The sequence below is a fragment of the Hyaena hyaena genome, unplaced genomic scaffold (assembly GCF_003009895.1).
Source record: "Hyaena hyaena isolate Hyena2069 unplaced genomic scaffold, ASM300989v1 scaffold_235, whole genome shotgun sequence".
NCBI classification, from domain to species: domain Eukaryota; kingdom Metazoa; phylum Chordata; class Mammalia; order Carnivora; family Hyaenidae; genus Hyaena; species Hyaena hyaena.
The window spans coordinates 501600-522922 of NW_024080867.1; the positions used below are offsets into that span (position 1 = coordinate 501600).

General features: G+C 52.4%; 1 protein-coding gene across 3 annotated transcripts; it reads left to right on the plus strand.

The window, feature by feature from the left end:
- Positions 1-6401: 6401 nt before the first annotated feature.
- CACNG6 (calcium voltage-gated channel auxiliary subunit gamma 6) lies at positions 6402-21016 on the plus strand. 3 transcript variants are annotated; one of them, XM_039244035.1, is made up of 4 exons: positions 6402-6735; positions 10626-10700; positions 12804-12941; positions 20519-21016. In XM_039244035.1, exons 1-4 carry the CDS (start codon positions 6402-6404, stop codon positions 20755-20757), a joined length of 786 nt encoding a protein of 261 aa, XP_039099966.1. In that variant the 3' UTR covers positions 20758-21016. The 3 variants fall into 3 exon arrangements, with proteins under 3 accessions (XP_039099966.1, XP_039099967.1, XP_039099968.1); XM_039244036.1 differs by lacking the exon at positions 12804-12941; XM_039244037.1 differs by lacking the exons at positions 10626-10700; positions 12804-12941.
- Positions 21017-21323: the final 307 nt, after the last annotated feature.

Below are 21323 nucleotides of genomic sequence, written 5' to 3' on the forward strand. Positions count from 1 at the left end.
GTGTAGTGAGCTGGATGCAGATGGGACAAAATGAAGCTGGAGATGTCGACAGAGCCAGCCTGCCCAGGGCCTTGGAGGTTAGGTCAGGAGTTTGGATTTTATTATTCAAATAATGAAGGCTGCAGGGAGCCCTGGAATGGCTTTAAAGGGGAGCAGAGCAGAGCATACTGTGAATGGAGTACAAAAGGGAGGCAGGAACTCAAAGAAGAGAGTGAGAGGCAGAGACTGGCTGGAATTCAGCATCAAACACAGGCACTGGCCCTTCAAACTCACACTCCTGGGAGGAAGCAGATAATCACAAAATACTGAAGCACAGGCATTGCGTTTGGTGCAATTTAGACGTTTGTGTTTCATTCATTCATTAATTCAGGCATTCACTCCTTGACATTTGTCTGCTTCTGCGAACATACCAGGCAGTATGTTGGAATCAGGATCGCCCAAGATGAAACAGACCCTCTCCTTGCTCTCAAGGAGTCGTCAAAGACTGCAATCCAGGCAGGGTGATTGGTGCTGTGACAGGGACCATGATGGGCACCTTGAACGGAGAACACAGTGACCAAGTCCCAGGAGTGGGCTGTACTCGGGGAGACTTCCTGGAGAACATAACGTCCAGCCTAGGTTTAAAAAGGATGAGTAGGAATCTGCCAAGGGATGAAGGGGGTTACTCATGCAAAGGCCAGGGGTGTGTGTGTGACATAGCATGCTGTATTAGGGACAGGGCTCAAAGTTCTGGGATGCTGGAGGATGGGGGAAGGGGTGTGTGTGGGAAGGTTAGGTCACAGAAACAGAGAGAAGCCAGAGCCAGAAGTGCTGGAGTTCCAGGCTGAGGGGTTTGGGCTTATTCTGAGGGTAGTAGGGAGGCATGGGACTGTTTTGAGCAGCAGAAGTGCAGGACCAGATGTGGGTGTTAGAAGGAGCCACTTGGGAAAGGGGTGGACAGGAGGCTGATGCTGTGGAATGTGGCCGGTGAGCTGAGCAAGGCTATGGGGGTGCCGGGGGATGGATTTGAAGGCCATGGACGATGCCGAAGGCACACGGCCCTTAGTGGATGTCCCTTCCTTTGCTCGCTGATTATCTCCCACGGTCTCCTGTGTGCCAGGCGCTGTGTGGGGCAGTGCTGGGGGTTGGAGATGCTTTAGACCTTGCCCTGCCCTCTAAGCCCCCCCCCCCCCCCAGTCTGGTGGAAGACAGACACAGACACAAACGGGGAGGAGGTGGTAATTGGTGCTTCTCAGGACAGCCTCTGTCCTGAGGACATGAGGCAGCAAAAACGGGCAGAGCAAAGGAGGAATGGAATCAGCCTGGGTGTTGGGAATTTCCTCAGGGGCCTTGTAGGCAGACTAGAAAGAGAGAGAGCCTGGAGAGCAGAAAACCGGGGAGGAACTGCCTGGGGGGCAGTTTCAGGGAGAGAAGATAGAAAATTCGGGGGAAAGGAATACAAGTTAGCAAGAGTCAGAGAAGTGAGTGTAGGGAAGATACACGGAGAGAAGGGCAGAGAGAAGTGGAGTCAAAAGAGACAAGTTTGCTGGGAGGGGGTAGAACTGGCTAAGGGACAGTGGATTCTAGGTCCAAAGGCCAAACAAAGAGCGAGAGAGAGGTGGAGGATGGGCAGAAGTGGGGGGAGGGGGAAATGAGAAGAGGGGAGGAAGGAACGGGGAGGGAACGTTGAAGACTCTGAGGGTGATCAGGAGAGGAGAAATGTCTCAGACATACAAAACCACACGGAGATGGAGAGGTGGTTCGACAGAAAGATCCAGAGGTATGTCCAGAAGGAGGCGTGGAGACTTGGAAGCTTGCAGAGCGGATAGCATGGGAATGACCCATGTCTTTGGTTTGTTTTCAGGATTCAAGAAGTACTTATTGAACACCAACCTGTTCTAGACCCAGGCTAGGCCTAAGGAATGTGGGCAGTCAAGGTTCTGCTGTCCTGGGAGTCCCGGAGAGACGGATGATAAACATTCCAGTTACCAAGAAGTGCTCTAACACTAAGCAGGAGGACAGTGTTCGAACAGATACGGGATGGGACAAGCATTTGGGCCACCGAAGGCAGCACAGAAGCTGGGGGTGGGGGATAGGGGTGCAGGTTTGCGAGGAGCTCCCCCCCCAAGCAGATTAACAGGGGTGAGAAAATCGGGGTGAGGTCAGAGTGCAGGCTGGACACCCATCATGTAGGGTCTTGTAGTCCTGCGGAGGAATTTGCATTTATTCTGCATCTCACGGGAGGCCTTCGGAGGGTTTTGAGCACACGCATGACATCATACTTTTATTTTTAACAACAACAACAACAACAGAACAGAACTGCATGGTCGTGCTGAGAATAGATTTAGGAATGAAAAGTGGAAACAAGGAGCTGGTACTGTTGTCCCTGTGCGGTTGAGGCTGGCGGTGGCCTGGACCAAAGTGGCGTCACTGAGGATGGAGAGAAATGGAGGAACGGGACCCGGATTTTGGAGGCAGAGCCCACAGCAGTGGGAAGCGAAGCATAGGCAGCAGGACCGGGAAGGAACAAGAAGCTGCAGTGACAGAGGAACTCTTTTTTTTTTTTTAAGTTTATTCATTTTGAGAGAGCGCGAACGAGCAGGGGAGGGGCAGAGAGAGAGAGAGAAAATCCCAAGCAGGCTCTGCAGTGTCAGCACGGAGCTCAGTGAGGGCCTTGAACTCACAAACCGTGAGATCATGACCTGAGCTGAAACCAAGAGTGGACACCCAGGCGTCCCAGAAAGAGGAACTCTTAATAGAGCTTGCACAGCTTACATGGTGCTGTGGTGTGTTGCCTGGAAGGGCCCCCTGTCCCCCACCCCCCCACCCCGAGGCAAGGAATCAGAATTTGGGTGGGAGGGACCAAGTGTCCTTCTTTGGACCTGTCGAGTTGGAGATCCCTGCCAGAAACCCAAGTCTGGGTATCCGGTAACCAGTTTGATATGCAAGCTTGGGGGAGAGGCCATGGCTGGAAATACAAGTTTTGGAAACGTCAGCATATAGGAGACATTGAAAGCCACGGGGCTGGATGAGGTGACCCTGGCTAGGGCCTCAGGGACATCTGCATCAGGGGAGAAGAGGGTGTAGCAAAGGGAGCCACAAGGAGCGACTACGCGGTAGGTGGAAGCCAGGAGGAAGTGGCCAGCAGTGCTGAGAACGGAGCCAAGAAGGGGACCGCTAGGTCTGACCTGGTAAGAGGTCATCTCAGTGCAGTGGTAGGGACCGGAGCTGCTTGGTGCCAGTGTGTGTGTGTGTGGGGTGGGGGTTGGGGAGCAGCCCATCTTCCTGGCATGAAAATGATAAGAGCTTTCATACCAAAGAAAGTCCACACCCTTCCTGGGAAAAGAGAGCAAGCGGATGGAAGACAAAAAAAAATACACTCTGAAATAAGAACTGTCAGAGCAGGCAAGATGCAGGACGGTGGGAGACGGGTCAGGAAGGGAAGATGGGTTCAGGCAGGACAGGCACGCATCCCTCGTGGGGCTGGGTCTGCTCACAGTGCTCTGGTTCCCCTCTGGGCCCTGTCAAGGCCCAGGAAGACCCAGTGAGGAGAAGGAAAGAGCAGGTGGCACTCAGTTAAGGAGTTTCAGGGCTTCCAGGTGCCGGGCAGTGCAGTCTCAGAGCTGCCGGCCAGGAGACAGGTGGCTGGGTCAATGAGAAGGCAGAGGGAGGTGTGCCCTGATGGGGAGCACCTTCACTAGTTTGGGAGGACGTACATGTGTGTCACCATCTCACTCCATCCATCCATCCATCCTTCCTTCCTTCCCTGCATCCATCCATCCATCCATCCCTCCCTCCATCCCTGCATCCATCCATCCATCCATCCTTCCCTCCATCCCTGCATCCATCCATCCCTCCCTCCATCCCTGCATCCATCCATCCATCCCTGCATCCATCCATCCATCCATCCATCCATCCATCCTTCCCTCCATCCCTGCATCCATCCATCCATCCATCCCTGCGTCCATCCATCCATTCAGTCACCTAATGCACCTCTGAGGCCTCCGTGCACCCAGCCCCAGGCTGTGCAGTGTTGAGGACACTGAGCTGAGTTCCTCCTGTAGCCCAGCCCTGCCCCAGGCTGGTGGGAGAGCCAGACACAGACACACACAATCACATTCCAAAGCGACTCATGCTCCAATGCAAGTGGCACAGGGCGTTGTGCTGCGTCCAAAGCAGGGTGAACAGATAGGGCCAGCGTGCGCCAGAGCAGCCAACCACGGACAAAGGAGTTGGTGAAAGGTGGTTCCCACCTGGCCTGTGTGCAGAAGGGCTGAGGGAGGGGGCGTAGGGGTGAAGATCAGGCCCTGCTGCCATTCCACATGGCTGTCCCCGTCCCTGCCCCTGGGGGAGCTGAAACTGCATGGAAGGTCCCCCCGGGGGTGCCCTGTCTAATAAACTCAATGACGAGGACTGTGGCTTTGGCTCCAGTGCCCCTGACCTGGCCCTTTTCACCTCTGGGGAGTTGAAGACAAACAGTACCAGAATCAGCTCTTCTATCTGTCAGGATCCTGGAAGCTGGATCCCAGCCTTCTGCTCCTCCCTCAGACCCAGGAGTCCAGGCCCCCACCCCCTCCTCCCTCGGACCCAGGAGTCCTGGCCCCCGGGCCCTCCTCCCTCAGACCCAGGGGTCCGGGACCCCAGCCCCTCCTCCCTCAGACCCAGGGGTCCGGGACCCCAGCCCTCCTCCCTCAGAACCAGGGGTCCGGGACCCCAGCCCTCCTCCCTCAGACCCAGGGGTCCGGGACCGCAGCCCCTCCTCCCTCAGACCCAGGGGTCCGGGACCCCAGCCCCTCCTCCCTCAGACCCAGGGGTCCGGGACCGCAGCCCCTCCTCCCTCAGAACCAGGAGTCCGGGCCCCCAGCCCCTCCTCCCTCAGACCCAGGAGTCCGGGCCCCCAGCCCCTCCTCCCTCGGACCCAGGGGTCCGGGACCGCAGCCCCTCCTCCCTCAGACCCAGGAGTCCTGACCCCCAGCCCCTCCTCCCTCGGACCCAGCAATTAAGATTCCCAGCCAGGCCCGCTCCCTCTCCCGCCACCATGGAGATGAGATCCGCGGCTCAGACGCTCGCCCCTTAAGGGAGTAAAAGTCCCGCTCAGGCTCCAGCGGGTCAGGACCCCGCCCCCAGGCCCTCCTCCCGGGACGGCCTCCCGCCTCCCCCCGCGTCCCCTTAAAATACCCGGGGTCCCTATGGCAACAGGCGCTGGGCGACAGGTGCGGGTGTTATTTACGGGTCGAGCCTGAAATAGCCCGGGAGGGCGAGGGGGTGGGCGGCTGGGGCCGAGGCCGGAGCGGGCGGCGCGGCCTGCGGGACCGGCGGCTGCGAGGCGGCGCGGAGCTGGGGCCGGCGCGGCGCCGAGGCAGGAGGGCGAGAGGGGGCCCTGCCCGGGAGCCCGGGGCGGGAGGCCTGCGGGGGGCGGCGGGCCTGGAGCTGAGCCTGGAGCGGTCCCGGCCCTGCCGGCCCTGGGAGCCGGGGGGAGGGGGAGCCGAGTGACCCCGGAGGGACGCAGGGTCCCTTCCTGGTCCCCGTGGTCCTTTGCACCCCGGGGGGATTTCGTCCCTGTTTCTTGAGCCGCTGGGGGGTGGGGGACCACAGTCCCTCCCTCTGACCCGGATTGGGACCCCAGGTCCCCCTCCTGAGCCCCGGGGGCGCCCCCCGGGCCCCCTTCCCAGACCCCACTGTGTCTCTGAGCCAGGAGCCTCCGTTCGGACCCAGACAGACTTTGTCGGACCGACCTTCTCCGAATGGCCGCGGAGACGCCCACTGCTTTCTCCTGAGTTCTGGGAGGTGTCCCCCCCCTTCTCCGAGGCCCAGCCGGGACCCCACAGCCCCCCTGTGTGAACGTGGAGGAGGGGCCTCCTGCTGCCTGTCTGAGACCCAGGAGGAGTTCTGACCTCCTGCCCTGAACCCCAGTGGGGACCCGGGAAACTCCTCTCCGATACACAAAGGGACCCCGGCAACCCCCCTGGGTGCCCCAAGCTCTGAGCCTTAGTGGGGTGCTCAGAGCCCGTCCCCCAGGACACCCGGTTTCCTGGGTTCCTCTCAGTGGGCACCCAGAGCAGCCTCTCAGTACTCAGTTCTCCTTCGTCCCGGGCCTTCCTGGACCCCCGCTCCTGGCTCTGGGCCTGGGCGGCGCCTTGCTTCTCTTCTGGGTCCCACCCTCCTTCCTGGGTTTCTCCCCGGGGCCCCCTCCGAACGCAGAGGGTTCCTGGGCCGCACGACCCATTTTGTTCTGGTCGGAGCCCCAGGGGCGACCTCCACGCCCCCACTGGCGGCTGCAGGGGGAGGTTCAGACCTTCCTTTCTCAGCATCCAGTGGGAAGGCAGCCCCCCACCTGCGCGCCCCCAGCGGCGCAGCCCGCAGGACCCTCCTCAGCTCTGCCGCCTCCGCCCCTGTCCGAGCCCCATCGGCTGCGCCCCAGGATGATGTGGTCCAACTTTTTCCTGCAAGAGGAAGACCGGCGGCGGCGGGAGGCGGCGGGCCGGCGGCGGGCCCGCGGGCAGCAGCAGGCGCGGCCGACGCCCGAGCGCGAGGCCAAGGTCAAGCTGGGGCTCCTGCTGAGCGCGGTGGGCGCCGCGCTGTCGGTGCTGGCCGTGGGCACCGAGTTCTGGGTGGAGCTCAACACCTACAAGGCCAACGGCAGCGTGGTGTGCGACGCCGCCCACCTGGGGCTGTGGAAGATGTGCACCAGGCGGCTGTGGCAGGCCGCCGTGCCCGCGGGCAGAGACACCTGCGGCCCCGAGCAGCTGCCCGGAGGTGAGAGGCCCCGCCCAGGCGGGGGCCGGGGCCCACGCGCCGCGAGGGGGGCGGAGTCGGAGCACAGCCTCCCCCTGTGCTCCCCGGAACGACCTTGGCTCCAGGCACAAACCGTGGGGGGGGGGGGGACGGGGGGGGGAGAGAAAGTCTGTACCGCCAGACTCTAGGCCGCGTGCCGGCCGTCCTGCACACCCCCTCCCCAGCAGCCTGTCCCAAGCGACACCCTGCGCTTCAGCCTGCCTGGACCCCCAGACTAGTCTGTACTCTCAAACTCGCCTGTCCCTTAGACCAGCCTGCACCCCCATATCAGCTGTGCCCCCAGACCAGCCTGCACCCCCACATCAGCTGTGCCCCCAGACCAACCTGCACCCCCACATCAGCTGCGCCCCCAGACCAGCCTGCACCCCCACATCAGCTGTGCCCCCAGACTAGCCTCTGACCCCAGGCTAGCCAGTGCTCCAGACCAGCTCTGACCTCCAAAGCCCCTGTACGTCCAGCACAGCACGTGATCCTGACCTTTCTGTGTCTCCAGACCAGCATGTACCCCAGAGAGAGCCCGTGTTCCCTAGGGAAGCCTCGCACCCCTGCCTCGGCGCTGACTCCACACACAGCTGGTGCCCTCCAGCAGCCCAAGTCCCCCAGAAGCACCCACACTTTCTGAGACAGCCTGTGCCCCTAGAGGGAGAGTTTGGGTTCGTGGGCTCAGCTTGCTTTTCCCGCATTGGAGCCAGGCGCGCTTCTATCCCCTGGGCCCTGGGGTGACTGACCACTGTAATGCCAACCCCCAAGTGGAATCTATGCTGGGTCCCCACTGCTGATACTGCCAAACAGCTCTCAACAGACACCCCCCAACACCCGCCGGGTGAACCTCATGCTTCTGGAGAATGTGCTTTTCCATTTCCTGTCCCTCTCACCTCTGAATGCCCAGACCTGCTCTCCAGCCCTCCTTATTTTCTCTTGCAGACACCCCACACCCCTCACTGTCCCTCAGAATGGCCTTTCATCCGTGGCAACGCCAGAGAGCTATCCCATACCCCTCACTCTCCCTGACAGGACATGCCATGCCTTTTACGTCCACCAGTGGGACATCCTATACCCCCTGGGAACAGGGATGGGCTCTTGCACCACATCTACTGACCTGAGGGAACTATCTGACACCCCTCATGGTCCATGTAAGATGTCATAGGCTTGATCACCCATATGAGATCTCCGGCACTCTACGTTCCAAACAATGTCGTATAACCTCAGTGCCCCTCAGAGAAGATCTTCTATCCCTCTGGGCTCCAGATGGGCTTTCCCCCCTCACTTATCCACATATGCTATCTTCCACCCATAGGGTCCCAAATAGGACGTCCCAAATCCTTGATAGTAGAGTCGGATACCAAGCACCCACTCAGCGTCCAGTTTAAACACTTCACTTCTGCAGATGGGCTAATTTTTTTTGCCCCTCAGAGCCTCAAGCAGGAAGTTCCCAGACTTTGCCCAAACGGGGTGCCCTGGTAATAATCTGCTTATGTAATATGCTTAGATGTTTACGTAGCTCTGTTTAAAGTACGTCATGTGCATTAACTCATTAATCCTCATATCCTCCTAGCAACCTTGTGAATAATTATTATCCTTCTCATTTTAGAGAAACCAAACATGAGGAGTAAGGAGTGTAAGTGCTTCAGTCTATGTACCAGGCTAGTCATATGGGATTTGAACCCTGGCTGTCTCTGTTCTTAACAACTACACTATATTGCATCTCACGAGTCCATAATGATGTCCCAGAGGCCCTTGCTGCTCCATAGCGGATGCCCTCCCCAACCTCACCGCATAAGACAGGATTCCTCATATCCCTTGATGTCTCCCTATTGGTCAGAAGGGATTTCAGCTTCCTCACGGGACCATCTCCATCAGCCCACAGTCCGGACCCTCCAGAGAGGACCGTCCAAAAGCTCACAAGTTCTGTTATCTCAGAAATATCCCACACACATTGCCCTGTCCATCAAAGGACACCCTTAATTCCCTTGGCTACAAGGCAGGGGGAGGTGTGTGTGACCCACCCTACTCTTTTCCAAATGGGATACGCCATCTGGAGTCTGGAGGCAAGATCCCCTAAATCACTGGTAGCCATAGTGGGAGGCCAGACACTCCATGCTCTCTCAGAAAGATGTACCACACCTTCTTACTCTCTAGATGGGACTTCACACTTCCCTCATGGATGAAGACCCTGTGTCCCCCACTGACTGCTACCTATAGCATCCTCACCCTTTGCTCTGCTGCATGAGGCATCCTTTACTCCTTGCTGCCGCAGGATGGCTGATGCTGTGGGGTAAGGACTCCCGCTCCCCTGCTCCTGCCCTCTCCTTCCCTCGGGGGACAGGTGGGGTGTCCCACCACCTCACCTGACTCAGGAGTTTATTTCTTGTCCCTCTACATCTTCCTCCAATCTGGAAGGTTCCTTTCTGCCTCTCCAGCCCACCTGGCTCTTCTTGTACCCCTCTTGATGTCTACCTGTCTTTCCCCCTTCCCGTGCCTCAGTTTCCCCATCTGTAGCATGGGAACATGAGGCTAGGGGAATTTTGTGGGAAGTCCTGGCTTTCAGATGCAGTTTGGAGAGCGCTCCAGCCTTTCAAGTTTAGGTTTACCTGGGACTTCAAGTACACAAAGAAGTCGATCTTTCCTCTTCTTTCCTTTACATCACAGAGTCATCACCAGCATTTCCAAGAGCCTTCTCTGGCTTTATTGTACATCATTATTTTCTCCAATTCCCTTCTATCTCTTTAATGTGTTGGATATGTATCCTTGAGTATATATTTTAACTTGGAAACTACATAGTGTTATTTTATATCTCTGTGTGTTTTAATTTATGTAATGATATCATGCTGTGGATTTTTTCCTCCTGCTTGTGATTTATCTATCTATTTGCTCAACACTGTTTCTCAGATTTCCCCGTATTGCTTTCTGGTCTTCTAGTTCATGGCTATCATGGGCTGCAGAGATTTGCATAGAAGGCATCTGTCCCATTTACCTGATCCCCCTGAGATGGATGCTTAGGTTGATTCTGACTCTCTGCTCTTACCAACAGTACTGCCGTGAGCAGCCACACATATGTCCCTGCCTATAGTGTTTCTCTGGATATAAGACCCAGAAATGAAATTGTTCGGTTATAGGATACAAATGTACAAAGGATGTCAGAGTGCTTTCCAGAAAGACACTAGTGCCAGTTTCTGGTCCCCAGCTGTTTCCTCTTACTCTTCCAGTGCTTGATATCATCCTTTTAATATTTTCCAATCTAATTGATCTAAAGTGCTGTCTCCCTGCTGATTTAAGTTGCATTTCTGTGATCCCTGGTGAGGTGGAGCGTCTCTTAATATACTTGTGAGTCATTCAGACTTCTTCTGTGAATTGACTATTCCTATCCTTTGCCCATTTTTCAATCGGGTTTCCTCTCTTGCTGGTCTGCAGGTGTTCTTTGTGTGTTCTAGTTAGGAATCCTCTCTGAGATGAAAATCTCCCCTGAGTCTGTTAGCCTTCCTGTCCTTTGTTGAATGAAGTGATCATCCATTTCCAATCCCACTTGACCACTCAACAAACCCATATGATGGAGCCAGGAAAGAGACTGTTATCTCATTTTATACAGAAAGATTCAGAAGCTGCAGAGAGGTCAATAGCCTTCACAAGGCCACAGATCTGGACCTCTAAGCTCCAGACGGGATTCTCAGCTCCTGTATAGCTGGATGACGCCAGGTGGTTTTTGTTTCTCTGAACATCATTTTCTCTTGTGTATATCAGGGATGTTGATGTCCTATTTTTAGGCTGCCGTGAGCTATGTTAAATGCCCAGCCCTGAGCTTACGCTAGCAATGTCCATATCGTCACCGCTCTTTTTCTCTCCTGCTCCCACAGAAGCAAACTGCACCTATTTTAAATTCTTTACCACTGGGGAAAATGCACACATCTTCCAGAGAACTACAAAGAAAGGTGAGAACCACCCTGCAGCGGGGCGGGGTGGTGGGGTGGTGGAAGGGATATGCTGACCATGTCAGAGGAGTTCCTGATAGCATCGTCTTCCTCTCTGCTTTGCCCTGGGGTTGGGGGAGGTCCCATCTTTGGGGGCAAGTGGTTCTCCAGAGCCCTGTGCTTGATGCTTCTACCCCAGCTCCACCTTTGACATGTGCTGTGTGACCTTGGGAAAGTCACAGCCCCTTTCTGGGACTTTCTTAAAGATGTCTATGTGCCACATGCCAAGCACAGGGCTGAGTGTCTTACTGATAAGAACTCCCATCCTTGCCATGACCCTGCAGGGCGACGGCTGTATTTCATCTTCCAGATGAAAAAAAATGGAAGTCCAGAAATGGTTGCATTTACTTTTTCCAGAAGTGGCAGAGGCAGAATCAGTCCCAAATAATCCTGACTCCGAAGCAATGCTCTACTATAGAATCTTCTGTGAGGTGGAAATACTCTATACCTGAGCTGACCAATTGGTAGCCGCTGGCCCCATGTGACTGCTGAGCCCATGTGGCTAGTGTGATGAAGAAAATAAGTTTTTCAAATTTTGTTTTAATTTGGGGCACCTGGGTGGCTTAGTTGGTTGAGCCTCCAACTCTTGATTTTGGCTCAGGTCATGATCCCAGGGCTGTAGGATTGGGCCCCACATTAGGCTCTGTGCTAAGTGTGAAGCCTGCTTGAGATTCTCTCTCTCTCTCCCTCTCCCTCTCCCTCTCCCTCCCTCCCCCTCCCTCCCCCTTCTTCCCTATCTCTCTCCCTCCATCCCTCTCTCTGTCCCTCTCCCTACTTGCACTCTCCCTCTCTCAAAATAAAAAAAATTGGGGGAGGGGCATCTGGGTGACTTGGTTGGTTGAGTGTCCGACTCTTCATTTCAACTCAGGTCACAATCTCATGGGTTCGAGCCCTGCATTGGGCTCTGCACTGACAGTGTGGAGCCTGTTTGGGATTCTCTTTCTCTGCCTCTCCCTCGCTTGTGCTCTCTCACTCTCTCGCTGTCTCACTCTCTCTCCCCCTAAAAAAAAATGAATAAACTTTTTTTTGTTTTAATTTAAATCCATTTAAAATGGAAAGACCACACATGGCTAGTGGCAACCATACTGGACAATGCAACTCTTAAGACTTTACTCTTTCTTGGGAGCCTGAATGGCTTGGTCAGTTAAGCGTCTGAGTCTTGGTTTTGGCTCAGGTCATGATCTCACAGTTCATGAGTTTGAGCCCTGGATTCTCTGCTGTTAGCACAGACTCTACCCTTTCTACTATAACCACAGCCTCTCCATCACCCCAGTACCTCAGTGGTCCATCCACACCAGTAAAGGGATTATGGTCATGTCATGACTCCTATCCAGCCTCTGTAAGGGTTTAATGAGATGATGCAGCTGAAATATACAGCTTGATGCTGGGCACATAGTAGGCCCTCAGTCAACAGTGGTTCCCACCCTCCCTGCTCCTTTCTGTCTTGTCTTTGTGCTAAGTGAGCTTGGACAAGCCACCGTGCTTCTCTGGGATAGTGAATAATCACAGTGCATGTGGATACCACAACTGCTGTGTGCCAAGCACTGCACTGGGCACTTTACATAAGCAAATCCTGATCCACACAACAGCCCAGTCAAATAGGCATTTTGATCCTGATTTTCTAGAGGATGAAACTGAGGCTCAGAGAAGTTTGGTGACTTTACCACAATCTTCCAGTAAGGATGTGGCTGTGGAGAATTCAGACTTGGATCATTCCACTGGAACAAGCTACCTTCTCCGTTGTCACCCACATGCTCACTGCCTCAGTTTCCTCACCTGTAAACAAATAGTAACCAGATCATAAGGAATAATTGGTAGTTCCCATTTCCTTCTAATCCTGACGATGTCTCCTCTTTGCTCTGTGGCCTCAGGCAAATCACTGAGCCTCTCTGAGTCTTAGTTCCTTCAACAGCGTAAGTAAACTATTATACTGGACTGCATGATCTTGAAAATTCTTCTCTAGCTCTGAATCTTCCATCTTCCTGGTTCTGGGTCCCTATAGGGGAGTCCTTCCCACTTCCTACCTCCCATGTTCTCTGCTTCTTCTCTTTCCTCTCCTTGCAGAGGTGAACCTGGCAGCTGCCGTGATAGCAGTGCTAGGCTTGGCAGTCATGGCCCTGGGGTGCCTCTGTATCATCATGGTGCTCAGCAAAGGTGCAGAGTTCCTGCTCCGAGTTGGAGCCATCTGCTTTGGCCTCTCAGGTGAGGGCTGGGAGCCTGAAAACCGCGGGAACTGCATGCTGGGAGGTTGGATCTCCAAGCACTGTTGCATGCTGGGAGTTTGGAACTCTAGGTAATGTTTGCATGCAGGAAGGTAGAGTGTCCAAGCACTGTTGCATGCTGGGAGTTTGAATCTCCAGACACTGTTGCATGCAGGGAGGTAGGGTGTCCAAGCACTGTTGCATGCTGAGAGGTGAGGGAAACCCATGGGCTATAGTAGCCTTAAAAATGGGAGAATTCCAAGCTTTATGGCTGCCTGGAGATTAAAGGGTCTCCAAACACTATTTTAAATTTGGACCAAGGGTTTCCAAGAATTGTTGCCGGCTTGGAGGTAGAGTCCACAAACACAGTTGTACCAAGGGGATTGAAGGAAGCTCAAGGACCATAGAGGTCTCAACAATGGGAGAATTCTAAGCCCTGCTGTCTCCAGGGGGGGTCTCCAATTTAAACCCCCAGAGGTCTTCAAGTACTGTTGCATGCTGGGAAGTTGGAGGCCATCTCCAAGCACTGTTGCAGGCTGGGAAGTTGGAGGCCATCTCCAAGTACTGTTGCATGCTGGGAGGTTACAGGACATCTCCAAGCACTGTTGCATGCTGGGGAGTTACAGGACATCTCTAAGCACTGCTGCATGCTGGGAAGCACAAGGACTGTAGTAGGCTCAATGTGAGAGTTCTAAGCACTGTTATTGGCTGGGAATTGAAAAGTCTTCAAACACTCTTTTAGCGTTAGAACTGGGGTCTTCAGTGACTGTTGCATTCTTGGAGCTGATGGTCAAAAGAAATTCTACATCTTGTTCATGTAGTCCTCATTGGATCAAATGTTTGCTAAGGTTAATGGAAAGGTCGTTAATTATATAAGCTTCATTTATTTATCCTCTGTGTATTTACTGAGCACCTACTATGTTCCCTGCACTGTGCTAAGGGCTGGAGATATATATGACTAACAAGATAGATACAGTCTGCCCTCACAGAGCCTAGATTCTGGCAGAGATAGACAGTAGCCAGTAATTACACATATAATAATTCAACCGTAATTGTGATGAGAATTATGATAAAGCAAATTAGAGGTAGACACTGCAGTGAGGGTGTATCAGAGAATCTCAGAGAAAGGGATTTTTAAGCTGGTAATTGAAAGGTAAATAGGAATTATCCAAAGTGTGGTGGTGACAGTGGTGGTGGCTATATTGGTGATGTTTGTGGTGGTAGTGCTGATGGTGATGATGATGATGGTAGTAAAAATGGTGGTAATGTAGGGATGATGGTGTACTAACGGTGGTGGTGGTGATGGAATAGCAATTTGACAAGTTCAAGGAACAGAATGAAGGTCAGAGCATAAAGCAGGTGAGATTTTTCACAGATGTACATAGTACTAGATAAGGGAGACACGATGAGTCTTCAAGAACATGAACAGATGAATGGAAAATACTAATTAGCAATTTTTATTATTTTGTTGCCTTAGAGATCTTCCTAAATAAGGGGAAATATTCAGTCATTTCCTTTCCATTCTTTCATCGTTCATTTTATTCATAGATACACACACAGACACATTACACACATTTGTACGTTTTTGTATATGTAATGTTATCAGAATGTACAAGACAGAAGGTGACTTCCCTTATGGAGATTATCATCTGGTTAATGACACTGAAATAACACAAATCATCCCACAATTACAAACTTCTAGGTGCTATAAAGGAAAAGGAAAGGTAGATTTCTATGAGAGTGCATAACGAGAGCACTTGGTTTAAAGCAGAGAGTTAGCAAAGGCCTCCCTGAGTAACCAAGCTAGACAGAGTTTGGTGAATTTAAGGTCTTGAAAGAACACCAGTGTGGCTGGAACATGGAGAATGAAGGGGACACTGGTGTAAAAGACCCTGACAAGTTGTGTAATCTTGGGCAATTTTTTTTTTTATCTCTGAATTCAAGTCTCTGTATATCCATGAAGTCAGTCAATGAAGTATCCATTTGTCAACTATCCATCCATCCATCCATCCATCCATCCACTCATCCATCCATCCATCACCCATCCATCCATCCATCCATCCATCCATCCATCTATCCATCCATTGATTCATTAATTTCCTCCCACTGTCTTCTTCCTTTTCCATTCTCCTTTTATCTATTTTCCCTCTATTCATCCATCCAGTCATTCAAAAAGTATTTTTTTATATCCAATAAGTGCTCGATGCTGTGCTTTATACCACTGGGGATAGAATGATGGATAAGTTTAAGATGATCCCTGTTTTTGTGGAATTGATAGTGTGGGAGGAATTTGGTTATCGAAATCATGCTCATGTTATTCCAGGGGTATCATGAAAGTGAGGATATAAAAGTGTTTTATGGAAGTCTCAGGCATGAAATTTTTCTGCAGATTTTACAAGCAAATGAAAGCGAGGGGGTGGATTTGATGCTGTAAGTACTTCGGTTATATTCAGTATCAGGGACTGGGCAGATTGCATTTTTAAGGTCTCCTTCAATAAAGGGACATGTTCGGGTTATATTGTTTCTCTCTGTGAAGTATATACGTCAGGTGTTGTTTGTGTTTTAGAGATACAAGACAGAGAAGTTTCCTGCTCTTGTGGATTTATGGTAGCGAGGGAGATAGCAATGGGACAAATAGACAATACTAATATAAATTAATATATGCTAATAATTACCAGCTGTGATAAGTGCTATAAATGAAAATGAAAGAGTATGAGGAAAATGTGTAACAGGGAGATCTGATATAGACTTGAGTGGCAGTGCTTAAGAAAGGCTTCTCAGGGGGCGCCTGGGTGGCTCAGTCGGTTAAGCATCCGGCTTCGGATCAGGTCATGATCTCACGGTTCGTGGGTTCGAGCCCCGCGTCGGGCTCTGTGCTGACAGCTAGCCCAGAGCCTGGAGCCTGTTTCGGATTCTGTGTCTCCCTCTCTCTCTGACCCTCCCCTGTTCACGCTGTCTCTCTCTCTCTCTCAGAAATAAATAAAACATTAAAAAATAAAAAAATAAAAAGGCTTCTCAGAAGTGCCATAGTAGGGATAGTAACAATAATAATAGTAATAGTAATAATAGTAGGGATGTGTGAGGCAGTACTCGGGGAAGGTTAAGCCGAAAATTATTCCAAGCAGCATAAAGGTCTCCTGGCCTTAAAGAATTTGGTGCATTTAAAGACTGAAAGAGGAGTGCCTGGGTAGCTCAGCCGCTTGAGTGACTGACTCTTGGTTTCAGCTGAGGTCATGATCCCAGGGTCGTAGGATCAAGCCCCGCATCTGGCTCTGTGCTGAGCACGGAGCCTGCTTAGGATTTTCTCTCTTCTCTCGCAGCCCCTCCCCTGCTCTCTGTCTCTAAAGAATTACCTACAGACTGAAAGAAGTTGTACTCCCCACTATGTTAGGATGGGAAGAGCAGTGGAGGGGACTACAAACAAGGAGGCAGGGGCCAGATCACGTGGGCAAGGGTGTCAGGCTTGATCAGGGAGGGTGTACAGAGACGTGCCGAAGAGAAGAATCCATCGAGTAGAACTGGCTTTGCTCAAACCCGAGCTCCGCTTCTCCAGGCTTTAATTTTCCTCTCTGTGAAGTGGGGGAAATAATACATTCCTCATAAGGTCTAGTGGGAAGAGATGAGATGTGAGAACGTTTGTTAGAATCTTGGCACAAGGCCAACGGTCAAGGCCAAAGGTCCGCCGACTACAGCCCATGGACAAGTCCTGCCCGCCCTTTGCTTTAGGGTTAGTTGTATTTTTAAACCATAAATCATACTGTGTTTCCTACCTGGTTCAAAAGCCAATAGATGAACAATAAATTAGTCCCGCTAGAATAACGTGGTTCCAAGGTCTTATGTGGCCTGGCTCCTGGGGGTAGGAGCCTCTTACCACCTGCTCCCTGTGTTCTGGTTTCATTGGCTTCTTTGCTATTCCTCTAATCTCTCCTCCTCAGAACATTTTGCAGGGCTCTCTACTTAGCCTGGAATGTTCTTCCACTAGATCTTCCCTTGTCTCATCTCTTCCTATCATTTAAGTCTCTGATCAAATCACACCTGCTCAGACAGACTGCTGTTGGCTGCCTTGTCCAGAGGAGGCCCATTACCTGCTGTGTTCCTACCTTGCCCCCTTTTCCCCCATAGAATCGATCACTCCCTGAAATTATGTACTTGTGGATTCTTCCTTTGCTCGGGCCACCATAACAAAGTGCCACAGCCAGGGGGTTAAAGAACAGAAACTCACCGTCTCATGATGTGGAGGCTGGAGGTCTGAGACGCAGGCGTGGGCAGGGTCGGTCTCCCCCAAGGCCTCTCCTTGGCTTGTAGACAGCTGTCTTCTCCCCATGTCCTCAGTCTGTGTGTCTGTGTGTCTGTGTTCCCCTTTCCTTTCTTGTGAGGACACCAGCCATATTGCCCTCCATACTGGATTAGGGCCCGAATGGCCTCATGTCTATTATTGCCTTAAAGCCTCTATCTTTGGGGCGCCTGGGTGGCAGTTGGTTAAGTGTCCAACTCTTGGTTTTGGCTCAGGTTGTGTGATCTCATGGTTCCTGACTTAAAGCCCCTGCATCTGAGTGTGGAACCTGTTTGGGATTCTCTCTCTCTCTCTCTCTCTCTCTCTCTGCCCCTCCCCCATCACATTCTCTCTCAAACAAAAAAACAACTTAAAAAAAACAACAACACCTCTATCTTCAAATATAGTCACATTCCAAGAAACTGGGGGGTCAGGCCTCCGGCACCTGAGCTCCCGGGGGCACGATCCAGCCCACGGCACTGCAGTTCCCCGATTCGCGGTCGGTTCTCCTTCTGGCATGGAACTGCAGGAGGACTAGGCTTTCTTAGTTTTTTTTTCCTTTTTTTAACATTTGTTTATTTTTGAGAGACAGAGCAGGAGTGGGGGAGGGGCAGAGAGAGAGGGAGACACAGAATCCCAAGCAGTTCCAGGCTCTGAGCTGTCAGCATAGAGCCCGACGTGAGGCTCGAACCCAGGAGCTGCGAGAGCATGACCTGAGCCGAAGTCGGACGCTTAACCCGCTGAGCCACCCAGGCGCCCCTGTGAATCTTGTTTATATATTTTATGCTGGGTGCTCTATTAAGATGGTTGAATGAATCAAAGATGCATGAATTCATGGAAGAATAAAGGGGCTGGAGGGTGTCCTGTTACTCTACCTCCAGTGCCCTAAGCTGAGCTGCGTGAGGCCAAAGGGGAGCCACTGACCCACAGATCACAGACTCCCGGCTGCATTCTCCAGGCCTCCAATTAAAAACCACAGGGGAAATAAAGTACCTGGGACTGGGGAGGGAAGAGAGTCTGGGGTCCAAGACAGGAGGCACCTAGAACCCATGACTCAGGGCCATCAGCTGGTTGTACAAGAGCTGAGCTCTGCATGTCCATTCCCCACCCCCCACCATCTTTGCTCCAGCCACACTGCCCTTCTTTCCCTCCCCCAGACACACTATCATTCCACCACAGGCCCTTTGCACCAGCCATTCCTTCCTCTTGCAAGGGTCATCGCTTAGTTTTGTGCTTCCTCCAGAACCTGGCCTCTGTTCTTCCTCCAAGTCTTAGCTGAAATGGGGTTTACTGATGACATCATCTCAAAGTCTCTGCTCCGCCCCTGGATGTCACTTCCCTTCCCATCACCCTGTTTTATCTTTCCCGGCACACATCACTCTCTGAAATTATCTCGTCTTCTCATGTGTTTACTTCTCATGTGTTTCCCATGGCCAGCGAGGACCCATAAATGGACTTTGGCGGCCAGGGCACAATGCTTTCTCTGAACCAGTATTTCAAGGTTGGGCAAATTCCCATAAAACATAGGAATCCTTTGAAAAATTCCAGCGAATCTTAAAAACTTAGAAGATCTGGCAATTTGGGTCCCCATTTCTGAAGGATTGCAGTTGGCTGAAGCTGAGTTTGGGGATCTTTGTCATTCCCCCCTACACGCCCCCCCCCCACCCCGCCCCTAGCCACCACACTCACCTGCTTCATTGACTTATGCTGTCTCGTCGCCTCCTGCAGGCATCTGAGCTTTGCAAGCCTTGGTTTATTTGTTTACCACCTGTCTCCTCCCCCTAGAATATAAGCTCTGTGAGATCAGGGTCTCTGTTTTGTTCTTCTTTTCTTGCTGTTTTTTTGTTTTTTTTTAATCAAATCTTATTGCAACTTGACTTGACTGCCTTTCCTCTTGTTTTGTGATCCACCATCTTTACTGGGGTATGGTTGATGAGTAGAAGTTGTAGCTCTTTAAGGTGTACAACTTGAGGTTCTGACCTACATGCACGTTATGAAGTGACCGCAGTTAGACCAGTTAACAACATGCGTCACCTCACGTGGCTACCTTGGTGTGTGTGGTGAGAACATTGAGGACCTATTCTTGTAACAGATGCGATACGGTATTGCTAACTACAGTCACCATGCTGTACATCAGATCCCCACAACTCGTTTGTCTTGCGTAATTGAGTTCTGTTCCCTTTGCCCTACATCTTCCCATTTCCCTTTCCCCAGCTCTCGGAAACCACTTCTGCTCTGTGCTTCCATAAGGAGTTCAGCTATTCCAGATTCTACCATTGATTTTTCCAAAAGCCTGATGGAGTCTTTTTTTTTTTTTTTAAGTAAACTCTATGCCCAACGTGAAGCTTGAACTCATGACCCAGATACCATGAGTTGCATTCTCTACCCGCTGAGCCAGCCAGGCACCCCTTTTATTTTTTCAAATAATTTTTTAATGTAGTCTTTAATTGATTTTTGCTATTTTTGATTTTGGAGTTTGATTTTTTTTTTTTTTTTGAGAGTGAGAGTGTGAGTGCGGGTGAGGGGCAGAGGGAGAGAGAATCTTAAGCAGGCTCCACACTCAGCTTGGAGCCCAACACAGGGTTCGATCCCACAACCCTGGAATCATGACCTGAGCCGAAATCAAGAGTTGGACACTCAATTAAGCCACCCGGGTGCTTTTGCTTTTTTCCTTAAAAAAATTTTTAATGTTAACTTATTTTTGAGAGAGAGAGCGCGAGCAGGGGAGGGGCAGAGAGAGAGAGGGAGACCCGGAATCTGACAGCTGAGCTGTCAGCACAGAGCCCGACGCAGGGCTTGAAACCACGAAGCGAGATCATGACCTGAACGGAAGCTGGATGCTTAACCGACTGAGCCACCCAGGCGCCCTTTCGTTTTCTTTTTAAACTGATAAAATACACATAACATAAAGTTTACCATTTCTCCTGTTTTGTGCTCCGTTGTGTGGCATTTATGCACATTCACCATCCAGCTGCAGAATGTTTTCATGTACGTTTCCCCAGCTACAGCTCTGTCCCCACTAAGCCGCAGCCCCTGCCCGCCACCCCCCCACCCCGCCGCTCCTCTGCTCCTGGAGACCACCACGCTCCCTTCTGTGTCTGTCCATTCGTGTTGTGTTCCTTCTTCACCTCCAGCTTCCAAACACCCGCCACAGGGTGGGTGTTGACTGAGCAGCTGTTGAAGGAACGAGGCGGGCGGTGCTGAGGGTCCCGGGGTCCTGAGCATGAGATGGGGTGTGCTGGGAGGCGCCCAGGCGGGCCGGGCCCCGGGCGCCTCAGTGCCATGCGTGTCCTCTCCCCCCACAGGTCTGCTGCTCCTGGTCAGCCTGGAGGTGTTCCGGCATTCCGTTCAAGCCCTGCTCCAGCGAGTCAGCCCCGGGCCTCCCCCAGCCCCAGCCCTGACCTACGAATACTCCTGGTCCCTGGGCTGTGGCGTGGGCGCCGGCCTGGCCCTCCTGCTGGCCGGCGGCTGCTTCCTCCTGCTCACGCTGCCTCCCTGGCCCTGGGGCTCCATCTGCCCCAAGCTGGGGCACAGGGCCCCCTAGACCCACCAGGGTGCCTTCTCGAAGCTCCTTCCTTTTCTTCTTTTTATCCCGCAAAATCCTTTCCCTTTGTCCTGGAGAAACCGTGTTCTCCCTGCTGCGGGGCACACGTGGTTTGCACAAACATCCCTCTTCTGTGAATATGTTCTTTCCCTCCTCCTTTCCCTCTGTGAATATGTTCTTCTCGGTGGCTGAATCAGGATGCTTGGGGGTGCGATGGGGGAGAGGCTTTTTGCAAACGAGGGTCCCCAAGGGAAGGCTTGCAGGGGGACCTGATGGGGTAACCAGGGAGTGGGGGGGGGATGAGGTCAGGGGGTTTGGGGACGGAGTTGGACTGATTCATTTCCCAGAGCTGGATGGACTCACTTGTGGAAGAGACTTCTTCCAACTAATCTGACCTTGGGGAAATGGGGCAGGCGGAGGGGGGTCTCTGGGTCGGGCCTCGCTGTGGTCTGGTTCAGGATTAAAGGCTTGGAAATTTAAGAGCTTTGATTTGGAGTCTGTCTGGATGTGGCCGTGCGTTCCGGGGTGGAGAAAACTGACCCCTCGTGCTCTCCAGAAACCGGCTA

Bases quoted from the DNA above. Each gene is read 5' to 3' on its own strand.
- CACNG6 (XM_039244035.1), top strand. From the start codon at position 6,402: ATGATGTGGTCCAACTTTTTCCTGCAAGAGGAAGACCGGCGGCGGCGG. The intron at 6,736-10,625 runs GTGAGAGGCCCC...CTGCTCCCACAG, and splicing joins CCCCGAGCAGCTGCCCGGAG to AAGCAAACTGCACCTATTTT. The intron at 12,942-20,518 runs GTGAGGGCTGGG...CTCCCCCCACAG, and splicing joins CATCTGCTTTGGCCTCTCAG to GTCTGCTGCTCCTGGTCAGC.